This window comes from Salvia miltiorrhiza, chromosome 2, assembly GCF_028751815.1.
Source record: "Salvia miltiorrhiza cultivar Shanhuang (shh) chromosome 2, IMPLAD_Smil_shh, whole genome shotgun sequence".
NCBI lineage: Eukaryota > Viridiplantae > Streptophyta > Magnoliopsida > Lamiales > Lamiaceae > Salvia > Salvia miltiorrhiza.
The window spans coordinates 56,592,518-56,617,242 of NC_080388.1; the positions used below are offsets into that span (position 1 = coordinate 56,592,518).

General features: G+C 34.8%; 3 protein-coding genes and 1 non-coding gene across 11 annotated transcripts; 2 read left to right on the forward strand and 2 right to left on the reverse strand.

Moving 5' to 3' along the window:
- The first annotated feature begins 1,665 nt into the window (after window positions 1-1,665).
- On the forward strand, window positions 1,666-8,471 carry LOC131010508 (inositol-pentakisphosphate 2-kinase-like). Of its 5 annotated transcripts, none has more exons than XM_057938046.1 (10): window positions 1,820-2,007; window positions 2,172-2,408; window positions 3,154-3,287; window positions 4,105-4,308; window positions 4,793-4,940; window positions 5,401-5,447; window positions 5,590-5,700; window positions 5,855-6,454; window positions 6,932-7,103; window positions 7,910-8,471. In XM_057938046.1, the coding sequence occupies exons 3-10, from the start codon at window positions 3,177-3,179 to the stop codon at window positions 7,921-7,923; spliced, it is 1,407 nt and encodes a 468-aa protein (XP_057794029.1). In that variant the 5' UTR covers window positions 1,820-2,007; window positions 2,172-2,408; window positions 3,154-3,176; the 3' UTR covers window positions 7,924-8,471. The 5 variants fall into 5 exon arrangements, with proteins under 5 accessions (XP_057794030.1, XP_057794026.1, XP_057794028.1 ...); XM_057938044.1 differs by having other exon boundaries at window positions 2,172-2,241; XM_057938047.1 differs by lacking the exon at window positions 2,172-2,408 and having other exon boundaries at window positions 1,666-2,007.
- Window positions 8,472-11,131: 2,660 nt separating this feature from the next.
- Window positions 11,132-11,247, forward strand: LOC131013784 (U5 spliceosomal RNA). Its single transcript, XR_009097865.1, has one exon. It is a non-coding gene; the product is annotated as a U5 spliceosomal RNA (small nuclear RNA).
- Window positions 11,248-14,906: 3,659 nt separating this feature from the next.
- LOC131010507 (uncharacterized) lies at window positions 14,907-16,828 on the reverse strand. Its single transcript, XM_057938042.1, has 4 exons — window positions 15,745-16,828; window positions 15,502-15,651; window positions 15,241-15,286; window positions 14,907-15,173 (listed from the first exon to the last, which is right to left on the reverse strand). The coding sequence occupies exons 1-4, from the start codon at window positions 16,743-16,745 to the stop codon at window positions 14,940-14,942; spliced, it is 1,431 nt and encodes a 476-aa protein (XP_057794025.1). The 5' UTR covers window positions 16,746-16,828; the 3' UTR covers window positions 14,907-14,939.
- Window positions 16,829-19,980: 3,152 nt separating this feature from the next.
- On the reverse strand, window positions 19,981-22,925 carry LOC131010511 (uncharacterized). Of its 4 annotated transcripts, none has more exons than XM_057938051.1 (3): window positions 22,257-22,925; window positions 21,572-21,759; window positions 19,981-20,219 (listed from the first exon to the last, which is right to left on the reverse strand). In XM_057938051.1, the coding sequence occupies exons 1-3, from the start codon at window positions 22,266-22,268 to the stop codon at window positions 20,162-20,164; spliced, it is 258 nt and encodes an 85-aa protein (XP_057794034.1). In that variant the 5' UTR covers window positions 22,269-22,925; the 3' UTR covers window positions 19,981-20,161. The 4 variants fall into 4 exon arrangements, 1 of the variants encoding a protein (XP_057794034.1); XR_009096578.1 differs by lacking the exon at window positions 19,981-20,219 and adding an exon at window positions 20,346-20,621 and having other exon boundaries at window positions 21,572-21,782; window positions 22,257-22,924; XR_009096579.1 differs by lacking the exon at window positions 19,981-20,219 and adding an exon at window positions 20,346-20,621 and having other exon boundaries at window positions 22,300-22,923.
- Between the last annotated feature and the right edge of the window lie 1,800 nt (window positions 22,926-24,725).

The following is a 24,725-nucleotide window of genomic DNA, read 5'->3' on the forward strand; positions in this document are numbered from 1 at the left end:
CCAGATCCGTTTTTCAGGGTTTGGATTTCATTTTTTTGGACCCAATAGATTTGGATCTCAATTTTTAAAACGGATTTGGATTTGGATCTTGAAATTTTAGATCCGACCTGTGGATCCGTTTTATTTAATATATATTATATTTTATATTTATTTTATTAATAATATTAAATATATTAAAAATTAAAAACAATACATTATGGAGACTTTTTTTTTTCTTACAAAATGTAATTTGGATGACTTTTTATCATTGACTTGAACATTGAGATTTGTTTATTTTGGATTTTTAGTGACTTATTTTTCTATGTTGAGACTTTGTATTGTATGAATATGTTTGTATAATATTTTTTATGCTGAAAACTAGATGTTGTTGATTTTGTGACTTTTTTTTAAATTTAATTAAAAACAGTAGATCCATGGATCTGGACCTATGGACCCGCGGATCTGACGGATCTGGATCTGGATCCAAATTTTCAGATCCGTTGGATCTGGATCCCATAAATTAAAATGGATCTAGATCTGGTATTAATGAAATCCGGTCCAGATTCGGCTCGTTGCCATCCTTACCCATAGACCGTAGCCACCTCCGGCGCGACCACCACACTGCCGTGACGTCGCCAACAGCAGCATCCGGACGACTCCAGTAGCAACCAAGACGCCGCGTGCAGCAACAGGCAGTAGGAGGCAGCCCGCGACACCGCGTCCCCAACTCGGCGACTCATTCCTGCTCCACAGCCCACCACCTTCCCTGCTCTCCCACGGGCGCCTCCAGTAGACCGACGTCCAGCAGTAACAACATTCCTAATTTCTTTATGCGATTAATTCTTCTATGAATCTGAACCTGCTTTGGTTCTTGAACTTTATTTATATTCTATTATCTCCTATAACTTCTTGCTTCACTTTCCTTCTTCAATTAATTCCTCAATGGATATGCTTTGATTAATTCCTTATTGCTGGAACTAATGTATAATGTATTAATTCATCTATGGATCTGCTTTGATTAATTCAATCTTGCTGGAATTAATTCCTCAAGCGGTTCGGTTTGGTAACCAACCGAAATCGATCGGTTTTCACTGGTTCGATTTTAGTCGGTTTTATAGGTTTAGGTCGGTTGGTTCGGTTCCAAAGATAACACTCTCGGTTCGGTTTCAGTTTGGGTAAATTGGATCGGTTCGGTTCGATTTTGAGCCGATGCATAGCCCCAACTGTACTATCATAATTCGTGCACCTCAATCCGAATCGAAGCTCAACCCGCGCGCAAACTCAATCCCGATCGTTCTAGTTAAGGGTAAAATAGTCATAAAATGTAAAAAATGGCCAAAATTTGTAGTATTTTTTTAGATGCGAGGATAAATATTGAGTTTCATTGTTCAATATGACTATCTCAAAAGTTGACTAAATTTTAAATTTGTGTGCAAAATGAAAATTTGATGAAAATTCAGTAATTTATATGAAAGAAAAATTATAAATTTACTTTTATTCGATTTTAGTAAAAATTGTAACAAAAACTGAAGTGCTCACCCCTATAAAATTATACAATAGGAACATATTTGATTATAACATTATAATTATCCTTAAAGTCGATAAAGCGCTATTACATATAATAAACTAGTAATGCAATTTTATAAATAAATAAAATTTAAAGATGAGACGACGATAAATTGGAAGTGAGAAGATGAGACATGAGATATAAGATGAGACAGTAATGTGAAATGTTGAACAAGTGTAGAGTGGGCGTGGGCATGCACGACCAGTGTATGTGTATTGTGGAGTATTGCATTCCAAAACTGAAACCGAAATGAAAATACTAAACGCAACAAAATGGGCCGCACCCGCACCCGCACCCGGGTCTCAGCTCCAATTAAACAGCCAGCTCCGTACCTCTCTCCCTCGCTAAACCCCTAACAAATTCCCACCTACACTCCGCCAATACACGTCCTAAGCCTTAACTTTACTCGATTCGCTCACTGGAGTAGGTCGCCCACGCTGACGGACAACGATACTCTCACCGTAGGTTTGGTATTCAGTTACTTGTCATGTTCTCTTTCTTCTTCTTTCAGCATTGTATTGGTTTCCCCGTCCAAGTTTAATAATCGAGGACTAATCTCATCAGCTGACTGGATTTCTTTGCGATTTTTTTTAATCCAAATGTGAAAATTGTTTAACTTTGATAGTCACGCTCGATCTAAGTGGTAGACTTGGAAGCGGCTAGCTCCGGAAATGTTCCTCTTTACTTCTGAACGCGTAATTCGTTTTGCTCTTATTCTGCTTTGATCCGATTGTGCCTTTGCCAGAGCCTTCCAGCTTGTTTTTCACGCATTTCTGAACTTTCTTATGCATAATCTTATTACTCCATTTCTTTTTGGTTGGGGTGCATGATCAAACCGTACATCTGGTGAATCTTTATTGTGGTGGGTTTTAGTTTAATAAATGTTGAAACTTTATATCTGATGTAGGTAGATTCCTGAATAAAGAGAAGAGAGTATTTCTTAAATAAATTTTCAAAGTTAGTACCAGCCAGTAAAGAATAACATTCGAGCAATAAGTGGAATCATAGATTCACTGAGTCGAGTATTTAGGTTATGCAGAACACGGACTTCATTGGGTAGTCCTTTCATATAGACGAGCATGCAAGATATGTACTCTCATATTGAAAAAACTTAACTTGGCTTACATTTTTGGCATGTCGTTGATTTTCTTTTGGCAATTAGATTTTCTAGGTTGGCTTTGGTATTGCTTAAAATACTATTACTAGTGTAAGGCTTTACTTTTCTGCGCTTGCAAATTCTATACTCGAAAATCATGCTAATTGATTGAAACATAATGCATGGTATTTCTGTTCACTAATTCACTTGTTTGGTTTCCATGTTTGGAAATGGACTGAATAAATAGAAGTAAGTTAAGTATTAAAATGAATAGTAATGAATAGTTACTGTATCGTTAAGATTAATTATCTCAGTGGTGAGGTGACGTTGTTTTTTAGAGAGGAATAATGAAATAAGAGAGGGCTTTGGTATATCCCGGGCCCTCTTGATTAATAAGCTGGGGTATCAATTGCATAGATAACACAACTTATATTTCTTCTAGTGAGCTCCTATGCGGATTTGACTAATCTGTACAGTGATGAGTGACCTCTTTGTGTGTGAATTGGAACAGGAAAGAAGTGCTTTTTATTTTGTATGAAGTGGATGGCTGCAATTTTGCAAGCCAAAGATGCGGAGGAATGGACTTACAGAGGAGAAGGAGCTGTGAACCTAGTTCTTGCTTACTGTGGAAGCTCTCCTCATTTTGTACAGTTCTATTTCTATTTCTTTTCTGTTACAACTGTTCTATATCTTCTAAAGTAGATTGCTAGATCTGATATTTTTCTTTTTGGCAACCAGAAAAATGTAAGTAAACAATATGAGGACAATTTTCGAATCCTTTTCCTGTTATCTTATTCCAAACCTGAAGCCTAGAGGCTTGTTTTTCTGAGATTCGACCTCTTGATATTGAAATTCATCTCCAGCTTATTGATTTTGGTTGTTTTTATTTCAACTTTTTAAGTCTAGTTGAGGGGAGAAATGGAATTAAACTCTATCTTGCGCCCTTAATAATAGATTTCATCTGTGCAAAGAATTAAGATGTTTTTGGTGTAAATTCATTGTTCACTAGTTAAAAAGAAAAATGATGAAGTCACTATAAATGCATTTCTAGCTTTTACATGTCTTGAAAGTTGGTCCTCAACTTAGGCTTGCTGGAAGTTCCCTTCATTAAAAACTACGGTGCATCATCATTCTTTGTAATGGATGAAATAATGTAATGTAAACGGACTTTTGTTTGGAGTAATTTAAAGGATTGATATTGGACTTTTGTGCATGAAAGAGGTTATATGATATTTTTTAAGAATCAAAAGGGTAAATCTCTTGTTTGATAAAAGGACTCACTAATCTAGTCTTTTCAAGAGTAGAAGACCTTAAGAAGAAGGATTTCAGCAAGGAAATACTCAATCCTGTATAAGATGTAAAGGAAGATCTTGAATGCATCCATAGATGGAATCATGGTACTAGTAGATGCTACATTCTATACATATGCCTCAATGCATTTACTTTTCTCTCATGCATCTAGGTTGGAAAGGTTTTAAGGATACCAAAAGTTTCAAATGATGGACCTGAATGTGAGAATGGCCATTCAGCTCTGGTCAACCATGAATCCCTCTTGTGGGGAAAATTTGAAGGCATAGTTTCAGCACCTACAAAGGAAATTGCGGAGCAGGTGTATGTGCAGAAAGTAATGTTCCCACTGTTGGGATCTGAGCATGTTGACGCAGGGGTAAGATATTCTCCTAGAAAAGTTTGGAAAAGAGCATTGTCCTTTTCCCCTTTCAATTATAAGATCATGATCTATGATTGTACTTACTCAAGAATCTTAGTAGTTTTCAATAATAACATCTCTGTGCTTGTTATGCTTGCTAGCTTTTTTGCCCAACATTAGTGTGTCAATACATGTATCTCAGTTTACAATTCTATATTTTTTTAATGTTCTAACAAAATGTTAATGATTAGCTCATGTGTTCTTACCTCTTTTAATTGGATGTATTATAATGGTTTCATGAATAATCCTTCGATTCTGGGCCATAACGGATGTACACTAATAAAATTCAATATTTAGTTATTTCAACGAAGCACACATTGAAGATTTAATGAGTCAGTGACTTGGCTTAATATGGAGAAGTTCATTTCATAGACTCAGATCTTTGTTTCTAGTGTGTAACTGAAATTCTGAAACTTTGGAATTTATATGCATCTTGCTACAGATCCATGTTCTTGTGTCAAGAGAATTTTTGGTGGCAGTTGACAACAAGGTTCTTTGTCAGCGTCCATCATGGCGTGTTGATGCTGCCAGAGTCAACCCCCTTTGTGACTCAGTTCTTCTAATTGCTGATCATTCATTGTTTCCTCATGGTATGAGATGCATCTTAAGTTTGTTTGGATAGATAAAGTCTTTTCTTGTGTTTTTCTGATCAAAGATGACATATTGAATGTGTATTTCAGTTTATGCTTGCTCGAGCTTCTTCAGTGCATATCTTCTTTGTATTGTTGCAGTTGCTACAATTTTTCTTCATGTTGAATTGTTCTCTGGGTGTTGAGTTATGAATTTCTAATGGCAGCATGTAGTGGGTCAAATTAGTGCAGATGTGGATACATTGTTGCGTCACAAAATTTTAAGTGCGATCTACTAGTTTTATCTATGTAAGCATGGCCAATTGTATCCCAGTAACCACCATATATCTATCAAATACCATTATTAATTTTTTAATGACTGTCAACAACTGAGATTAATAATGATGTACTTTCAAGTTTCATGTGAGTATGAATTCCTAATCGTTGGACAACAACATGTTGATCACGGTCTTTCTTACAGTTTCAGGTTCTCCAAAAGAGGATTTCTGTGTGTCTGTTGAGATAAAGGTGCTTCCCTTGTGCCTTTTTCCTACATATGTGCATTATATGTTCCTATATATGTTCATTGTATCTCTACTAGTAGATCCTTAACAATTTTTGTAGGAGTTTATAACTTTTTTTCACTTTTTCTCTTATTTTGCAAAAGCAGCCCAAAGGCGGATTTCTTCCTACTTCAGAATTTATAGCTGAGGGAAATGCAGTCAAAAAGAGAATTACTCGATTTAAGATGCACCAAGCTCTAAAATTGCATCAAGGAAAGGTAATGCCTAAACACCTGACCTTATTCATATCCTGGAAATAAATTTTTATTATTGATGTCTTGTTGCAGCATATCAACTCTAGCAATGAAGTGCTAACTTTTACATACATAAGTGTTTCTTCGAGCATAACTGATGGAGATTCCTCATGTGCAGATATCTCAAATAAGTAAATATGATCCTCTAGATTTGTTTTCTGGATCCAAGGACAGAATACGAAGAGCAATTAAAGCCCTCTTTCTTACACCTCAGAATAATTTTCGGGTTTTCTTAAATGGTTCACTTATTTTTGGAGGCATGGGTGGCGCTGCTGACAGCACTAGTTCTGCGGTTGCTCAATCATTCCATGACGGACTTAAACATGTTATTTCAGCAAAAGATGGGATGCACATCAAGGGTTTTGTGGATCTGCTCACTGAAACTATTTTTAAGTCTGGCTTGTTGAATCGGCTTCTTGAAGTACAGAAGCTTGATGCTATTGATATAGAAGGTGCAATTCATGCCTACTATGATATTATTTCTCAGCCTTGTGTGGTTTGTCGGCAAATAGGTGGAAAAAAATTCTCAGCAAGATATTCATCAATCCATTCAATGCAAAGGGATGATAAAGTAAAAATTGTGAGGGATTACTTGATATCAGCCACTGCAAAGGACTTAAGTATGATGATTAGTTTTAGGTCCAAAGGAAATATGGATCAGGAGTCTCCATTTCGTGCTGTCTATCTGGAATCAAGCAAGCAAACTTTTTGTTACAAGGTGGACACCAAATTGATCCTTCTTTATGTTTAGTATTAGCATTTTTGGGAGTAGTCTGTCTTCAGTATGGAGTATTGAGCAGGAAGGTTTTGTTTGTGATTTAGAAGCATGGGCTTGTCAAATTCTGGCAACAAAATTTATTATCACTTTTATGTCTTTTCGTGCTATGTGATTTAGAAGCACGGACTTGCCCTCCAGTTATAGCTTTACGTATAAAGTTCTTGTTACTTGTCTATCATCTCTGGCATTTGTGAAGTTAGAGTTGCAGACACATGTAAATAATATTTTGGCATTAAATCTCCATGTCCATCGTAGTATTCACTTATTAATATGTTTCTTTTGCTACCTTGTTTAGAAATCCACAATTGTGTTAAAACTTTAAGGAGAATTAGATTTTGTCCTCAGGATATAGTTCTTATAAATTATCTATTTGTTTTGCATGTTCTTATCTGCTCACATTCCATTACAATCTCATAGGCATCTTTCATTGACCTGGACATGAAACCATTGAAGAAAATGGAATATTACTATGAGTTGGATCAACAAATAGTCAACCACTATGTCCAGTTGGTAAAAGATACAGATGCGCATGATTGTGGTGAGAACCCAGGAGTCACTGAAGTCGCTTCTACCAGTGTAAAAAATGGTGGTAAGTTCTGAACCCAATAATTTGGATTTTTATACTGTTGCTGAACATGTTTATGCTTCTCTTTCTCTCCCTATCTCTCTATCTCTCCAAACACCTACCCACGTGAGTGTGTGCCTGATTCATGGGTTAAATACAGCATCCCAAGTGAATTCTGACCCATATTTGCTCCTTGGTTGGCGCTCTGCTACTTTGAAGAAAAAATTTCACATTTATGTTAGTGTGCAGACTTGTTAGTCTACAAAATCCTTCACCATTTGGGAATATCAGTGAGGACATGGTCCTGACTCTGTTAATAGAAGTCTCCAACAGAATCAATTTCAACATATTAAAAATGCATCATTTTCATTTCCAAACCTCTGCGCCTCAACATTGCAAATGCCACCCTTTTGGCATATTCGATTGTTCAAGTTATGTTTGTGGGAAATGAAATACAAGGAAATGATCAATCTCCTATATCAATGAGGGAATAATCAATCTCCTCCATCAATGCATAAATTAAGGGAAATGATGAATGTCCATCAAATAGTGTCTGTAGTTTCCTCACTTTTCAGATTTGAGAGTAGACAACAGCATCACAAAACCAAAGAGTAAGGTTGCTAAATTTTGACTAGTATACTGTATTTAGGCTACTGTACCTTTTCACTTTTGAAAAATGTGATGATGTGTATGGTTGAGTCCAATCATCAGGTTATGAAAAAAATCTTGGGTTGTATCACACTTCTGCTTTCTCTTTACATATTTGTCATTTGCTTTCTCTTTCTTATCTCTGGGAGTATTTAAATGTGTGGTTTATCATGTTTTTGCAGAAATGGCAAATTGATTGAGGAGCTCAGAAGAAATATATAGATCAGCTTTCTTTTCTATGAAGAAAGTGTGTGCCAACTACTTCGATGGATCTTCCAGTCCACATCAGCGATGAGTTAATGGAAATATGGCTTGCTAGAAGATGATCGCTCCTTGTGTGCTCTCTAGACCACAAGTTAACCTCAACCAGTTTCTTCTAACTGACTCTGGAATGTAATTCTGTCAGTAACTTGTAGACTTCATGAAAATCTCGTATTCTCATTAAGTGTACTAATCTTTGTTGTTGTAATCTGTTCTAAGCTATACTCAAAAGTCTTCATGCCTAACTGAAATTGTGTAAACAGCCAGCCACCAACTTGCCATTCATGCTCACTCTGTCGGATTTGTGTTTGTGGAATCTTCTGCATATTCAGTGCTCAGGTCGCGGGTGAACTCCATTGACTTGATACCTAATCTTACAAGCTGACTTTGGGGTGTACATTTTGCTTGAATGTCTTCTTTCTCATTTGTAGACAGACACTTGAAAAAAGATATTGCTTTTGACATACAACACTTCCAAACAAATTTCATATGGGTTACATGTTCTCTTATGCATTTTATTGTGCTCAAAGAAGTCCTCTGGCTACCCTTCAACATAGCCATTTGTTAGTTGCTCAACCCTTCAGAATTTGCTGCAAATTCTTTATATTATTTTTTTTCTATGTTGTTTGGTTGGTCGGAAGCATTCTCTTTTCAGGAGCTTTTTGCAGCCTTCTTGGAATCTTTGATCAATTTGTGACTACAGCCACTTTAAACCTGAGGAAAAGGTTAGGTTTTACCCAGTACCATGTGATGTTTTGTTTCTATAAATATTTTAGTTTGTTCACCTTTTGCTTCCATTTGTGTACAGGTAGGAAGTGTGATGCTGATACTGCATATCAAGGGTCTGGCTCGAACAATTATCAAAACATAGTCCTCTTTGTCAAGGTTACGGCATGCTGACATGAATGGCCACACCACACGGCTCATTTCAGTGAGCTTCAAAAAGGTCTGTGTTTGTGTGTACATACTACATACGTGATATAGGAAACACTTTTAGCTTGGATTGATTCGGGAGAAACTATTCAAATAATTTCCTTAATGAAATGTTCCTGTCATGCTTTTTAGTCAACTATTAAATCATCTTTAGAAAGTTTGGAGGAAATATCCAGTTACATGCTACAGCATAATTGAAGTGTAAAGAAAATGGCCACATGTATTACTACATATCTGTAAATTTGGAATACACTGCCTAGTAATGATAAAGGAGTTCCTAAAGTTGGAGCAGGCATGAAGTTTGAAACGAGAATATAGAGAGCAGCTGTTAATTAGAGTTGGTGCCTTGTCTTGTCTTGTTATGTAGACCCCTTTCGTTCTATATGTCACATAAGTTAACTTAGAGATGTTATTTGAACTAAATCATCTTATATTCCTGATACATTTTCAAGTAACAACCACTTAGATTGTACCTTACAATTTGCTTAACGTGCTCTACTCACAAGTTGCATATGCATCACTTATTGCATGACTGCTGCTTTCTATAATGATGCACATTAATGCATGACCTGTTTCATTGAATACCTCATCATCCCTTTACTTTAACAATGTCCACTAGTTCTCCAGATTATATAAGTTTATCAGGGTGTTTTATTTTAGATAACTTATAAGCGCAAACATCTTATACTCCCTCCGTCCCTCAAACATCTTCCTTTCTTTTCATTTTGGTCCGCCCCCAAAATATCTTCCTAACCTACTTTTAGAAATAATTGCGCTCGCTATTACTCTTACAATCTTCACTTTTTATGGGATCCATTCTCCACTCATCATATACACAACTAAATTTTATTAAAACTCGCGCCACCTTCCTTCAGAAAGATATTTGGGGGATGGAGGGAGTAAGATATTTCAAGAACTTATAAAATATAATCACTCAAGAGCTTATAAATTATCAAAGTGTTTGAAAAATTTAGTTCATAAGTCACAGAGAGAACGGTGAGTCGGAGAAAGATAATTGTAGTTAAAGAGAGCGAGAGAAAATGGGATGAGATCAAAGGGAAATGATATATGTTAACAAAAGGGGTGAGATCAAAGGGAAATGATATATGTTGAAAATAACAAAATATTGTAGAAATTATTTTGTGTTATAAAATGTTGAAGTATATAAAATCTTTATAATAAGCTTAACCAAACACCTTCTTAACATGCCAAAAAGTGCACTTTTGATATGTGACGGGCAAAACTTATTAATATAAAAAATGGCCTCAACTCTCATAAAAGTTATAAAAATGACATGAGCTTATATTTTCAACTCAAATTATGGCAACGTGAAAAGTCTAAAATTGACTTGAAAATTATGTAAAATTTCAAAATTCACTTGTAATATTTCTAACAAAATGACTTTTGGCATATTTTACTATCAAAGAGAACACATCCTAAATTGTTATCAAAACATGAGAAAGCAAAAGTAAAATGAGGAGAAAGCAATAAAACATTTCTAGTGGATTTGCCCAAATTTAAAAAAAAAAAAAAAAAAAAAAAAAGACATTTAGGGGAGGAGAAATTGAAAGAATAAAGAGGTGAGTCCCACATCGAAGAATTTAGAGTGTGTTTGATTGGGCTTATAAGTTTTTTAAAATATCTATTTAGGAGTTTATAAGCTTTTTTTGTGCCAAAATAAGCTCCAGCTTATAAGATCTAAAAATAAGTTAAGTTCTCTAAAAAATAATTTCATCTATCTCATTTTTTTTTTTCATTATCTTATACTCCCTTTGTCCCAATAGTAATGTCCCACTTTTCTTAATGGGACGTTCCAATACAAATGTCTCATTCCTTTTTTTGGCAATATATTATCACTTTATACCTAATATTTAAATAATTTCCACTAACTCACTTTATCTACTTTTTACACATTTCTTAATCTTCATGCCCAAAAGCTATGGAACGCTACTATTGACACGGAGGGAGTATATAACAATTATTTTATAAATATTATTCAACTATAATTTATTATTTTCATCATATACTATCTAAATTTCATCTCTTTTTCTCTAGCTTAGTTCAATTATTCAAAAATTTTGACAACTTATAAGCTCTTAAGAAAATATATCTTATAAACTTTTTAAAATAAACTTAGTTAAATACACGAGACCGATGTAGAGCGTGAAATGTACTTTAAAAGAGCAACGAAATGAATGTGATGAGTATGCAGCCACGCGTTGAGCACATAGCGAACTATTCTTTCGCTTTTTACTCAAGAATACCATACGCTCGTCGCTATTCAAGCGGCATACCTTCTTTTTTTAGGGTTGTCTATCCGACACCCCAACCAATTCCAGTCTAATTTTCTACTCTATTTATTTGTGAGTTTTGTTGTAAACTTGCTCACGTTGTTATATTATTTTTATTTCCAAGCTTGAAATAATGCATATATATATATATATATATATATATATATATATATAGAAAGGTTAAACATAGAATGCTAAATATTTATAGAATAGAGAATTCGTGAAATAAAAACGAACAGATGTATAAATTTGATGAACAAATCAATGTACCGCATGAACAGCAATTTGCCCCAGGTTCGAATCTTGCTGGTGACGAGTCTTTCTCCTTTTTTACCAAATACGTCTGTTCGTTAGTTATATTGATCTGTTCGTAAAATGTATAGATTTGTTCAAAATGAAATATATAATAATTCTCTATTTAACTTGACCATATATATATATATATATATATATATAGGAAGAGGTTCTAATAAAAACCTATGTTAAAATGAGAACTAGGAACCTAATCTTGACCTTTTAAATATTAGATCTAGTGGTTAGGATTTAGTCAATAAAAGAAACTGTGCATTTATTATATTTTACTGTGCACTTAAAAAATATGCAATTTATACAATTGAAACCAACAATGCAAAATACTCAAGCAAATCGAAATTGTGCATCTATGCAATTGAAACTGTGCATCTATGCAATCGAAATTGTGCATATGTAGTTTAATCTCAGCCCTCTATTTTATTTAAATCAATGGCTTTAAATTGGTTCCTAGTTTTCATCTTAAGAGGGGTTTTTATATTAACCCTACCATATATATATATATATATATATATATATATATATATAGGGGCGCGCTCCAGTGAGACCCCCTATTTTTCGTGTAACATGAGTACAATGAATAAGACATATAATACTAATGAACAAAACGTATATCTAATGAACAAGATGTATATACTGATGAAAAATAAAATTTAAAAAATTCGTAATGAATAAGACATATATACTGATGAACAGGGCCGTATATACTGATGAACAATGTAGTATATACTGATGAATAACAAAATTTAAAATATTCTGCTCCCTCCAGGATTCGAACCCTGCGAAAAAAAACCACCCTCCAGATACAATATCAGCCATAGGATTGATAAAATAAACGCACCAGATCGTGCCCTAGATCTCACTAAAATTAGGGGGTCTCATTGGAGCGGCCCCCTATATATATATATGGGAGAGCTAAAATAAAAACACTTCTTAAATAAAAATATAAACAATTTTCTGCCCTTAGATCATCAAGATCTACGGTTGATTCGTAGCCCTATTGGATGAATTCGTTGTCCTGAGTTCGAATCTCAAAGGTAGCAAAAATTTATTTTTCACAATTCGTAACTCTGTTGGATGAATTCATACATGTTCTACATAAAATTCGTACATTAAAAAACGTTTTTATTTTTATTTTAAAAAGTGTTTTCAGAGTAGTCATTCCCTATATATATATATATATGCGTGTGTGTGCGCGCGCGCTTTATACCCGAATTCACCTATTTCGAATATACTAGTACGTTCTTTCGCCCGTACGATGCACGACAAGCAATTAAAATTGAACGATATTTTAATTAATTATAAATATGAATATCAAAGTATATGTAAATATAGGAAAAAAAATAATTAATAACTGGAAAAATTAAAATATAAGAAAATGCAAAAATTAAATAAATAATAATAATAGTATTACTCATTTTGGAAAAAAATTTCTATGTTCAACATTTGTGGTAGTTCCTTTAAAAAAATATCTCTGGTGTTTTTTTTGAGGAAAAAAACATTTGTAGTATTAGTAACATTATTTTTATCATCTTCACAAATTAAAATTTTTAGTGCATGTGAACTTCGGACTTTATATGTATATTAATAGTTTTAAACACAATAATTAATTAGAACTATATAAAATCAAATAATGTCTTCTAATTTTATTTTTGCGACGAATCATTCTATTTAAATATATGGAGTTGTGTGCGTGTGTTGGCCAAACGGTAAGGGGTTAATGCCAAAGACCAAAGGTCTTGGGTTTGAGTTCATATGGTGCGATCTTTAAATTTTTTTTATTTAATATTATTAATTTATCCAAAAAAAAATAGAAACTGATCAAGAAATAAAGTTATGTATATGTAGTGACTATTAAAATTAAAAGGATATATTTGTTAATTGGACAAATGAAATAAAGAATACCACCTCAAATATTAATTTAGTATCATTTTCGTTTTTTTTTGTTTACGCGATTAATTTATAACAAATTGAAATAACAATTTTATCTAAACCAATCAATTATTTACCATAAGTTACAACTAATCAATTTTTTTTAGAAAGAAAAAAAAAACGATAATGAAAAGATGATACAAAGTATAGAATATGAGATGGAATTACATCACAGTAATAGATACCATTTGGAGTGTTTGGCAGCTAATACGCAACTTACTTCCATTATAGCAGAAGGACATATGGCAACCTGAATCTGTCAATGGAAGAATACCCCACTTTTCTGTGTCCATTTCCTATTAAAACAATGTTGAAATTATACTTTATGATAACTCACCCCCAAACCTTCCAAGTTAAAGTTGTTCCCTCACTTTTCCGATTCTCAAGTGACTGGTAAATATTACAATCTCACAAATGTATCCAAAAGAAATAACGACGTGATTTTGGAAGGAATCTATATCTACCTCACAAGCAAGAACTCCAGTCAAAACATTTGCAGTGAACTTAATAGATGATAATCATAATCCTATAGAGAATGTGAAGAAGCCTCTTGAATTGAAAGAAATATATAAGTGTAGTTTTTCAAACTCTCGATTTAATCTATGTATCTTGAAACCAAAAAATATGCAATTATTTAAATGTTAGCATATCATATTTGGATTACAAATTGCATCTTATATCAGGTCGCCATGTTTTAAAAGTGAAAGGTTGATTTTTCAAATCAAACATTAGTGAAGAGAAATCGCAAAAAGCCCAATTAACGGAAAAAGAAAAAAGTAACAATGGCTTGTGAGGGCTACACGGACATGATTGGGGAAGTTTCCCAAACCTATGACATTTTTTGGGGGGCAAATTGAAGGAATTTCTCCAAATTATTGTTGAAGAAGTTGTAGAAATTCTTTGGCCGGAGGAGGAGTGGTTGATGAAAGATTTTCATCAAGAGAGGACCGTAGTTAATAATTGTTTGAAAGAATGAGGGAGAGATAAAATATAGAGAAAATATGCATGGCAGTAAAATGTTAAGGGTTAATAAAAAATGAGTACTAAAAACGGAACTACTATAAATCATAAGGGTTAATTACTTCTAAAATCACGAATATTACTCATTAGTTAGTTTTTCTCATAAAATTTAATTTATAACACTAATAACTGTTGAAATATTTACACAGAGATCACTCCCACCCTCTCACAATAGTTGCAGGGTTTCGAGCATGATTTATTTCTGTACTTGTAAATACAATTCAAATGCATTTGAGTTACAAAGAAATAGTTTAGCTTCCACAACACAAAACTGAATTTAAAAATCCAAGACAAGAACCACATATTTTTAATATATCTTTAAACCAAATAAAATAAACTAGCACTGAAAATCCAAAATATATAAAAGTAGCAAAATATATCCACAAGTTTAAAAATTCATAATAAAAGTATATATCTAGTAGTGTCGAAATAAAACGAGCTAGGTTATGGTGAGATTGAGGAGGCATCAAGGTCGATTTATCTGCATGAGCTGCGCTATCTGCATCTGCATCTCCTCCATCTTACGGGTCATATCCTCTTCTTTTCGTTTCCTTTGCTCTAACTCGTCAGTCAATCTGGCAACCTCAGCCTCAAGAGCAGGTGAATGAGGAACCTGCGAGGTGCTAGTGGATTGCGCGCTAAATCCAATGTTCTTCGTGACGCCCCCCCTCGAGTCAGGAGTGACAACCTTGTTTAGAACCTGCAAGAAATATCATCAACGGGGTACGGTGCGTGGGAGCCGGAAAACAAATTTCGAACAAGAATACCTCCTCCTCCTCATCCTCCAACTCTATATTCTCAACAATACGGAATCTGCAGTCACACATGTTTAATTAGTAAAAGAAAGTTGCTTTTCATTAGAAAACTAATCTAAAACACAAATAATTTATGCTACTAATTAAGAAAGTAACTTTACACAAATATAACACCATGCACACATCATCATCACATATATATGCAACTCTATGTAGTCCTCCCATTTCATTTGTAAAATGTGAGGATCAGAACATATCCACCAAGAAACGTACCCTTTGTCAGCATCAGCATAATCAAGAAAATCTTCCTTGCAGGCTTCAACGTAACGTTGATCAACTTCAACAATGTCTTCCTCCCTAAGGTCAGGGTCATGGCCGTCCTCATCGTCCTCATCTAAATAAATATGACAAAGAGTATGGGATCTGCATTCACACATACATACATCATGTTATGTTTAAACAAATCTTATTGGAACAATGATTTAAGAGAGCTAGAAGAATGATAGGAGTATGTACTCGGAGATTGGCACTCCATCAGGCAGCGCAATGTTGCTCTCAACATAACAATGAACATGAATTAAATAGCGACCATTATAAATACCGAGTTCCTTGCACTCTTTCTTAATCCAATTGTAAGCTACTAGACGATGTTGTCTCCCATCAAACTCCTCATACCGTGTGCCAGCCCATCCAGAGAGAAACGAGAACTGATCGTATATCGTCCTCTGTGGTGAACCAACACCACCACCAAGAGAGACTTTAAAATTCATATTCCAGGCCCGCAACTCTTCCTTCCACACCCAAAGCTCATAATAATAACCGGGTGCAATCCCAAAATACTGATCATGACGACTGCTTTTACTACTAACTCCTCGTTTCCGATAGCGAATAAAACCTAACATATCTTCATCACTAAACTTGACAAGCTCATACAGAAAGCCACGAGTCTTTGGTGGTAAAGCCAAGTGAGACAAGCTTTCCTCACTACAATCGAAACATTCAACTCCTGTAAAACCCCGATTAAACCAATAACATTTATCTCTAATACATGTAACTTTAGCATTAAGATATTTGGGCAAAGTAGGATTTGGAATCACCCTCCACGACTTCTTTTTTAACGAATACAAGTCAAAAGTTGTGTAGTGCAGACACGGATTCGAGTATAACTGTGCACAAACTCTTAGGATTTTGTAATCATCAGATTTAGAATCGTAGCAAACACCACCACCAAGATATAAGGTGATACAATTTGGAGAGGCTTCCCGGGGAGGAAACATCTGAACCATTCTAGTTGTGGGGTTGCAAAGATAAATATGGCCATAACCATTGCTGATAAACAACAAACCTCCGCAACTGTTAGAATCAATACGCTGCTTTGGATTCAAAAAAGGAAGATCGAAACTTTCTTCAGGAATTAGAGATAAATCTCGCGGAGAAAGAGCAGTTATATAATACGCACCCAACTCTCCACGGTTACGTATCACAAGAAGCCGTTTCTCGTCAGAATTATTCATCATCGATCAAAAATTGATTGATTTGGAAGAAGGGGAATGGAACCCTAATGCGATGGTAAGGCCACTTCCCTAATGAGAGCACGGGAGTTGATATCCAGTGGAGATATAGATCATAAATAAAATGTAGAAAAAAGAGAGGAAAAAAAAACAAACAGTAAAAATAACGAAAACAAAAAAATGTTGCTAATAAGGTTTTGAACCCTCGCCTATTTATTTGTGCATTATTTATTTATTTTGTATTTACGAAAGGGGTACATGTTTAATTTTTGGAAAATAAAATCAAGTTACTAATGATTTGCATTGATTTTGGTGAATTAAAATTTATAGCTTAAGGTATAGGCTTACAATCTGATGTCAACATATATGGTATTTATAAGATGTTCTATTTTTTTAATATTATTTTCTAATAATTGTTTTATGATGTGGAGTTTCTGTTGAAATTGATTAATCATGAAAAGAATACATTAGGGTAATTTTGTGTATTGCTTCGTACAAGGTCCACTCTCATAATTATTAGTATGTGTCAAAATATAATGAGTAAATATATTGTGCATGTTAGTCGGTTTATATTATTATTATTTTTCTATATACTGCTATGGAGCATAAGAGTCGTAGACGACAATTTTTCCTTATAGAAGAAGTGTTTTTATATATATATATATATATATATATATTTAGTTGATGTATGCCAGTTAGCCTCGGGCCAAATTAGCACGAGTCAGTACATGCTCTCATCTACATGGTTAATTTTGTATGATTAATTAAGGTATTTACATAGGCCTTATAATATTAATGTATTGGTTGAATTAGGTGCGGCGCAATTAGGATCCTCGTCCGTGAATTAATTGAGTTTCTTCTGGTGTGTTTGATATTGAGGTGGGTGAAATCTCTGTTAACTCAATAAATATGTTTTCAATTGCCACGTGAATTAAAATTGTTTATGAAATACTTTCTATAAATACAACGTGTATACTGTGGTTGAGATACGAGTTGATTGCATACGGTGAGTATGCGCATTGGTACTTATGGCAGCGTGACGGTGAATCACTGATTTGTGGACGACGAGTATGACAGGGTCCTGTGCACAGTTGAGTCAGTCGGTTATTATCATTCCATGCCTGTGTGGCTGGATTATTTACCTGTGTGGCAATGTTGTGAATGATTCCTTGCCTGGGTGGCTGGATTATTTGCCTATGTCAATGTTGTGAATGGTTCCATGCCTGGGTGGCTGGATTATTTGCATGTGTGGCAATGTTGTGAATGGTTCCATGCCATGTGTGGCTGGATTGTTTGATTGTGTGGCAATGTTGAGAATGGTTCCATGCCTGTGTGGCTGGATTATTTGCAGGTGAGGTAAGGTGTGTTATTTATGCCGTGATGGTGAGGCAAGTTGCGAATGAGTATCATTTCCCACCAGGGACGGATCTAAAGGCCAGGCACCCCAGGCCGTCGCCCGGTCAAATTTTTTTTTTGTTACCTATAAATGTATGATTTTAATTTTTTTTATCTATATATGTTAATCTCGTCCGGTCATAATTGTGTCATTTCAAATAATTATTCAAGATTCAACTCGTTTTCTTTATTAAAACTTTATTAGAATCATCCGGTGAAATCTCGCCCGATCATTATTAAATTTCTAGATCCGTCCCTGTTTCCCACAATTTAATACACGTTTGGATAAATCATGTTTGTCTTATTGTTTCCCACCATTGAGTACGTTTTTGTGCTCACTCCCTTCCATTAAATTATTTTTTCAGGTCAGTGAGCTTGGAGCGGCGTGCCGGAAAGGGTGTGGTGAAGTCGATTTCATACTTTTGGTTTCGCTTTGAATTTTAGGCTTTAAATTCGATAAATTTTCGTTGAGTTATTCTGAGGTTAAGCTTGTTTTTGTTTCATGGAGATTTTTGGTAGTTGGTTTAACTTTATTGGTGAGTGAGGACCTTGGCGTAGAAGTATTAATTTGATCGTTTAAGGCTTGGTAGACTTTTTCTAAAACTGAACTTATTTTGTGGATATGGTGTTTAGATCGGTTAAAACAAAAATCGTATTTTGGTTCAATTATCTTTACGTTAACTTGAGGATTTAAAGAAGCATATTATTTTGGTCATTAGATTTTAGGGTGTTACATGAAAACATAAGTAGATGACATTTTTTTATCTCTCTCATTTATCTTTATAGTATAATTTTAATATGAATTTGTAAATAAAAAATTAGTTATATCTATCTAAATATTACTATAATTTAAATATTATATAGATTCATTTAATTATGCCTACGAATTATTTATTTATTTATATAAACATATTTGTTGTTATTTTTTTTATATCATTCATTTTTTTATTAACTATGGACTATTTAAATATGAACTTTTAATAATAATATTAATAATATAGTTTGGAATTTTAAGTGATGATTGTTAACTTTGTTATTTTAAGTGATGGTTGTTAACTTTGTTATTGATGGTTTAGTGTTATTTACTCAAAATGAGATTGACTTAAATTATTTGCTTTATAATCTATGAATTTAATTATTCTTATACATATTTACTTAAAATATGAACTTTTAATAATAATATAGTTTAGAATTCATACATATTTAATTATTAATAATTATTTAAATATAGCTTTATATGAAAAGGAAAAAAGAAAACCTAAAAGAAAAACCCTTGAAAGCATATGAAAAGCGGACAAAAGGTCAAGCCTCATTAAAACCTCAGTAGGAAAAACCCCTAAAGAGGAAAAAGAGTGTTCGTCTAAGAAGAAAAAACAACCAACGGCAAAGGCAGGAGAGTGGGAGAGACATATTTAATAATAATAATAATAATAATTATTATTATTATTATTATTATTATTATTATTATTATTATTATTATTATTATTATTATATTAAAACTCATCATATACACAATTAACTTTTATTAAAACTCGTGTCACATTCCTTTAGAAAGATGTTTGAGGGACGGAGGGAGTAAGATATTTCAAGAACTTATAAAATATAATCACTCAAGAGCTTATAAATTATCAAAGTGTTTGAAGAATTTAGTTCATAAGTCACGGAGAGAACAGTGAGTCAAAGAAAGATAATTGTAGTTAAAGAGAATGAGAGAAAATGAGGTGAGATGAAAGGGGAATGATATATGTTGAAAATAACAAAATATTGTAGAATTATTTTATGTTGCTTATAAAATGTTGAAGTATATCAAATCTTTATAATAAGCTTAACCAAACACCTCCTTAACTAGGGCTGGCAAATCGTGCGTGTCGGATCGTTATCGGGTCGACCTGATATCGACCCGACCTGTTAAGGCCAAACCTGAACACGACCTGTTAAGGAATTGCTCGACACGAACCCGAACCCGACACGATTTACTCAAACCCGAACACGACACGAACCCGACACGAACCCGATAGCAACACGATTTAAATCGGGTTGACACGATACGATAACGACACGATATGCTTATAACCTGAATTTGACCTGATTAAACACGAACACAGTAATTACACGAATTTGACCTGATTAAAACAACACAATAATAATACAATAATATGTGAATTACATATCAAATTAACCACTGAACAGATTCATGGTTTGAAAAAACAATGAAATTTAAAAGCTCACATAATAAGTCCCATTCATCAACATAAATCATAGGTTGAGTCCAACAAAATAAAAGTCTAGCAACATAAAAATATCGCCATCTAGTGAAGTGTTTCAAGTTCAACAAAATAAAAGTCTAACAACATAAAAATATCGCCATCTAGTGAAGTGTTTCAAGTTCAACAAAATAAAAGTCTAACAACATAAAAATATCGCCATCTAGTGCCCGTTCTTGGAGTCCAATCCACAAATAGTTCTTCATATCAAGACATACTCATCCTGAAAATTTCAAGATGAAAATATAAGAACATATCAGGCTGAAATCAAGTCAATCCAATTAGGAAAAGGCATAAGTTTTATAATTTGTAGACTCAATATAATCTTATCTCAATAATGGATCAATTTGCTCAAACTAACCATCAACAACAATAGTGGAGATCGAGGAGGATTCCGTTTGAGGTTCATCATCGCCATGTAGAAAGTCTTCGGCTAACTCACATGTTGGTACTTCGCTTTTGAAGGCTTTGAAGAAAAAAAAATATGAGGAGATCAACTGTGAGATCAACAACTCAACAGACACATCATTTGCACTAGCATTATCCAAAGTCAAAGAAAATACTTTGTTTTCAATCCCCCAGTCACAAAGCATGGAAAACAACTTATTTGATAATGCTACACCAGTATGAGGAGATGGCATCAAAGAAAAATTCAACACCTTCTTACGTAACACCCATTCCTCATCAATGAAGTGACAAGTAAGAGAAATATAACCATCTGTTGTAATAGAACTCCAACAATCAGAAGTCAAGGAAATTCTACCACATGCTTTTTGCAATTCAGACTTAATCTTCATCTTTTCTCTTTCATACAATTTCAAAACATCAGCCTTCACTGTATTTCTAGTAACCATCTTAATATCCCACTTAAGATACTCAAAAATAGCTATAATGCGTTCATATTCAACGAATCGAAATGGCAAATCATGAACAACAATAGCAGCACACAATAACTCCCTAAAGTGATCAGGATCAAATTTTGTTTTACTAGTAGTCATCAATTCACCAACATCATGTGTATTCTTCCTTTGACAACCATCTAAATGACGTTTCAAGTTTCCAGTTCCACATTTGCTTGTCACTTTGTAATAACGATGCCCACAATAGACACACACACATGTTTTGGAACCATCTGCACTAGTAGTAACTTTATAGTGATTCCAAACAGCTGACCTCGGTTTTCTTTTGTTCGTTGGGGGCTTAGCTGTAGGATTGGACGTCCCTAAACCAGTTTCTGCATCTGTGGCAGCAGAAGGGGCAGCAGCTGCAGGGCTAGCAGTAGAAGCAATACAAGGCATTTCACTTGTATATGTCGTAAAAGTATTTTCATCACCATCATCATCATTGCTAGACATAATTACCTATAACAACAAAGAACAAATAACTATTAGTACATAAGATTTAAATGAGCAATAAAAGACAATCAAAAATTGAGATCACAAGAACAGCAGCAAAGGGAAAGTGTAACACAGCCTCATTTTCGAAACTAAATCATCTTTTTCCAAATGTAGATTATGTCTACAATTTATTTCCATTAACAGTTTAACACCATCTTATTTCCATTAACAGTTTAACGTGGTCTCTACCAAACAAAACAATAGGAAATAATCTGAATTACTCTTTTCTCATAGAAATCTGAAATCTACGAGTCCTAAATTCTTCACAATCCAAAGTCTTCTCAATCTCGAAAATAAATATCCAGATCATGAGAGAGAGAGAGAATCAGAGTCGGAAGACTCGGAACCAGCGAAACACATAAAACTCAGCAAAGCATAGTTCCTAATACAAGAGGAGAATCTCTGCAAACCATTAACACAAATTTTGCAAGTGAAACACATAAAACTAAAGGGTTTATCACATCAAGATCCATTAGTGCCTTCTCCCATGCCTCCTGCTCTTACCCTTCTTCCGACGACTCCTCTCCTCCGAATCAGAGTCGGAACCAGAATCCGACTATGAGGACTCAGACGACGAGAAGTAACTCCGATGCCTCCTCTTCCTCTGCTTCTTCTTCTTGCTCCTCCTCTCCTCCGCGCCGACTGGAACTTTGGGAGAGAGGCGGCGAAGAGGGAGCCGTGAGATTCGACAGTGGGATGGGGCGGCGACTCGAAGAAGGGCTGCGCCGGGCCGTCGTCGTCGATGTGGCTGTGACTTGAGAGTCGACGTCGAGTGCGGGCGGCGGGGCGGGGCAGTGCGGCGGCGGGCGGCGGAGTTGGAACTTGGAAGAATGGAAATTGGAAGGGAGTCAAGGGACGAAACGGGTGTGCGGCGGGGAAATTGGAAGGGATGAATGATATGAAACCCTACTAACCTAAAGTAAACTAAGAAAATAAAAATTTAAAATTTAAAATAAATGTTTAATAAAAATAATAATATTATTATCGGGTTACCTGAACCGAACCCGACCCAACCCGAACCCGACCCGAAATTATCAGATCCTTATCAGGTCGACCCGATAAGGACCCGAACCTTATCGTGCGTGTTTCTAACCCATTAATTTCGTGCGGTTTCGTGTCGGGTTATCGTGTCGTGTCGAAAATTGCCAGCCCTATCCTTAACATTGCCAAAAAGTGCGACTGTTGGTATGTGATAGGCAAAACCTATTAGTATAACTTTTGGTTTGAACTTTAGAGTCATTTGAAAAGATAGCATAAACTTTTTAAAATACAAAAAAATACTATGAACTTTGAAATCATTTGTAAAAATGATACACACGAATTTTACTAAATATAAAAAATGGCCTCAACTCTCATAAAAGTTATAAAAAAGACATGAGCTTATATTTTCAGACTCAAATTGTGACAACGTGAAAAGTCTAAAGTTGACTTGAAAATTATGTGAAATTTCAAAATTCACTTGTAATATTTCTAACAAAATGACTTCTGGCATATTTTACTATAAAAGAGAACACATCCTAAATTGTTATCAAAACCTCATTTTACTAAGGGTAAATATCACTTTTTGGCTCATCGTTTGAACGTTTTCTAAAAAATATCTTATCCTAAGGATAATTACAATACAATACCCATCGTTTCAATTTTTTCTTGTTTGTGGCTCGCAAAAATAATCTGGCGATTGGAAAATGAGGTGTTCCGGCGAACAACCATGTGTCAATACACATGGAATTAAAAAAAAAATTACACACAAATCCTCACTCCACGTTGGATTCAAGCATTTTGCAGAAGGCCTCATCAACTTGCGTCCCTCTCCAAACGGCAAGCATGATCTCTCCCTTCTTCAGTTTCTCCCCCTTCCTCTCCATGAGTTTGTAACACAGCAGAACCAGGGGGCTATCTGGAACGTGGAAGGAGATGGAAGCGCTCTGTGATTCTAGTAAGGCCCAGGCTATTGGAGTTAGCAATTTCTCATCAAAAAGGCTGGGTGATCTGTTGGATGTAGCCCGTATTTCCCATAACTACATTTCTCTCTCTCCATCTATGAGCTTCGAACCACATCAATGGCAGACCCAAGCACGTACGACTTCTTCAATCTAAAACTCATCGGTCAAACAAATCAAATCATCCGTCAAATTCGTGCTCCAATTCGCGATTGTTCACCTGCCTCTACTGCAACCGCAAGTTCTGCACTTCTTAGGCGGCCATCAGAACGCGCACAAGCGTGAGAGAGCTGCTACTCGATGAAATCTCGCCATTGGTGATGCGGTCTCCCGCCTCCACAGCCACCCGCCCGCCGCCGCCACAGTCGTACGGTCACTGGCTGCAGCAGTCTCTGGATGAAGGCTCGAGTTCCGCACCTCTGGCGGTTTTTGGCGGCGGACAATCGATTTCCGAGCTGTTGTCACTAGACGATTCTGGCGACAACGTAAACCTCAATCTCACACTTCGTTTGTGATGATGGGTATTGTTTTATAATTACCCTTGTGTGATATTTTTGAGAAAACGCCCAAATGATATATGGGCCAAAAAGTGATATTTACCATTTTACTAAAGCAAAAGTAACGAGTAATTAACATTTCTAGTAGATTTGCCCAAATTTAAAAAAAAAAAAAAAAAGACATTTAGGGGAGGAGAAATTGAAAGAATAAAGAGGCAAGTCCCACGTCGAAGAATTTAGAGTGTGTTTGACTGAATTTATAAGTTTTTAAAAATATCGTATAAGTTATTTGAGTTTATAAGTTTTTTTTTTGTGCCAAAATAAGCTTCTAAACAGCTTATATGATCTAAAAATAAGTTCTAAGAGCTTGTAAGCTCTCCAAAAAATAATTTCATCTATCTCAATTTATTTTTTCATTATTTTATACTCCATCCGTCTCAATAGTAATGTCCCAATTTTTTTAATGGGACATCCCAATACAAATGTCTCAAAA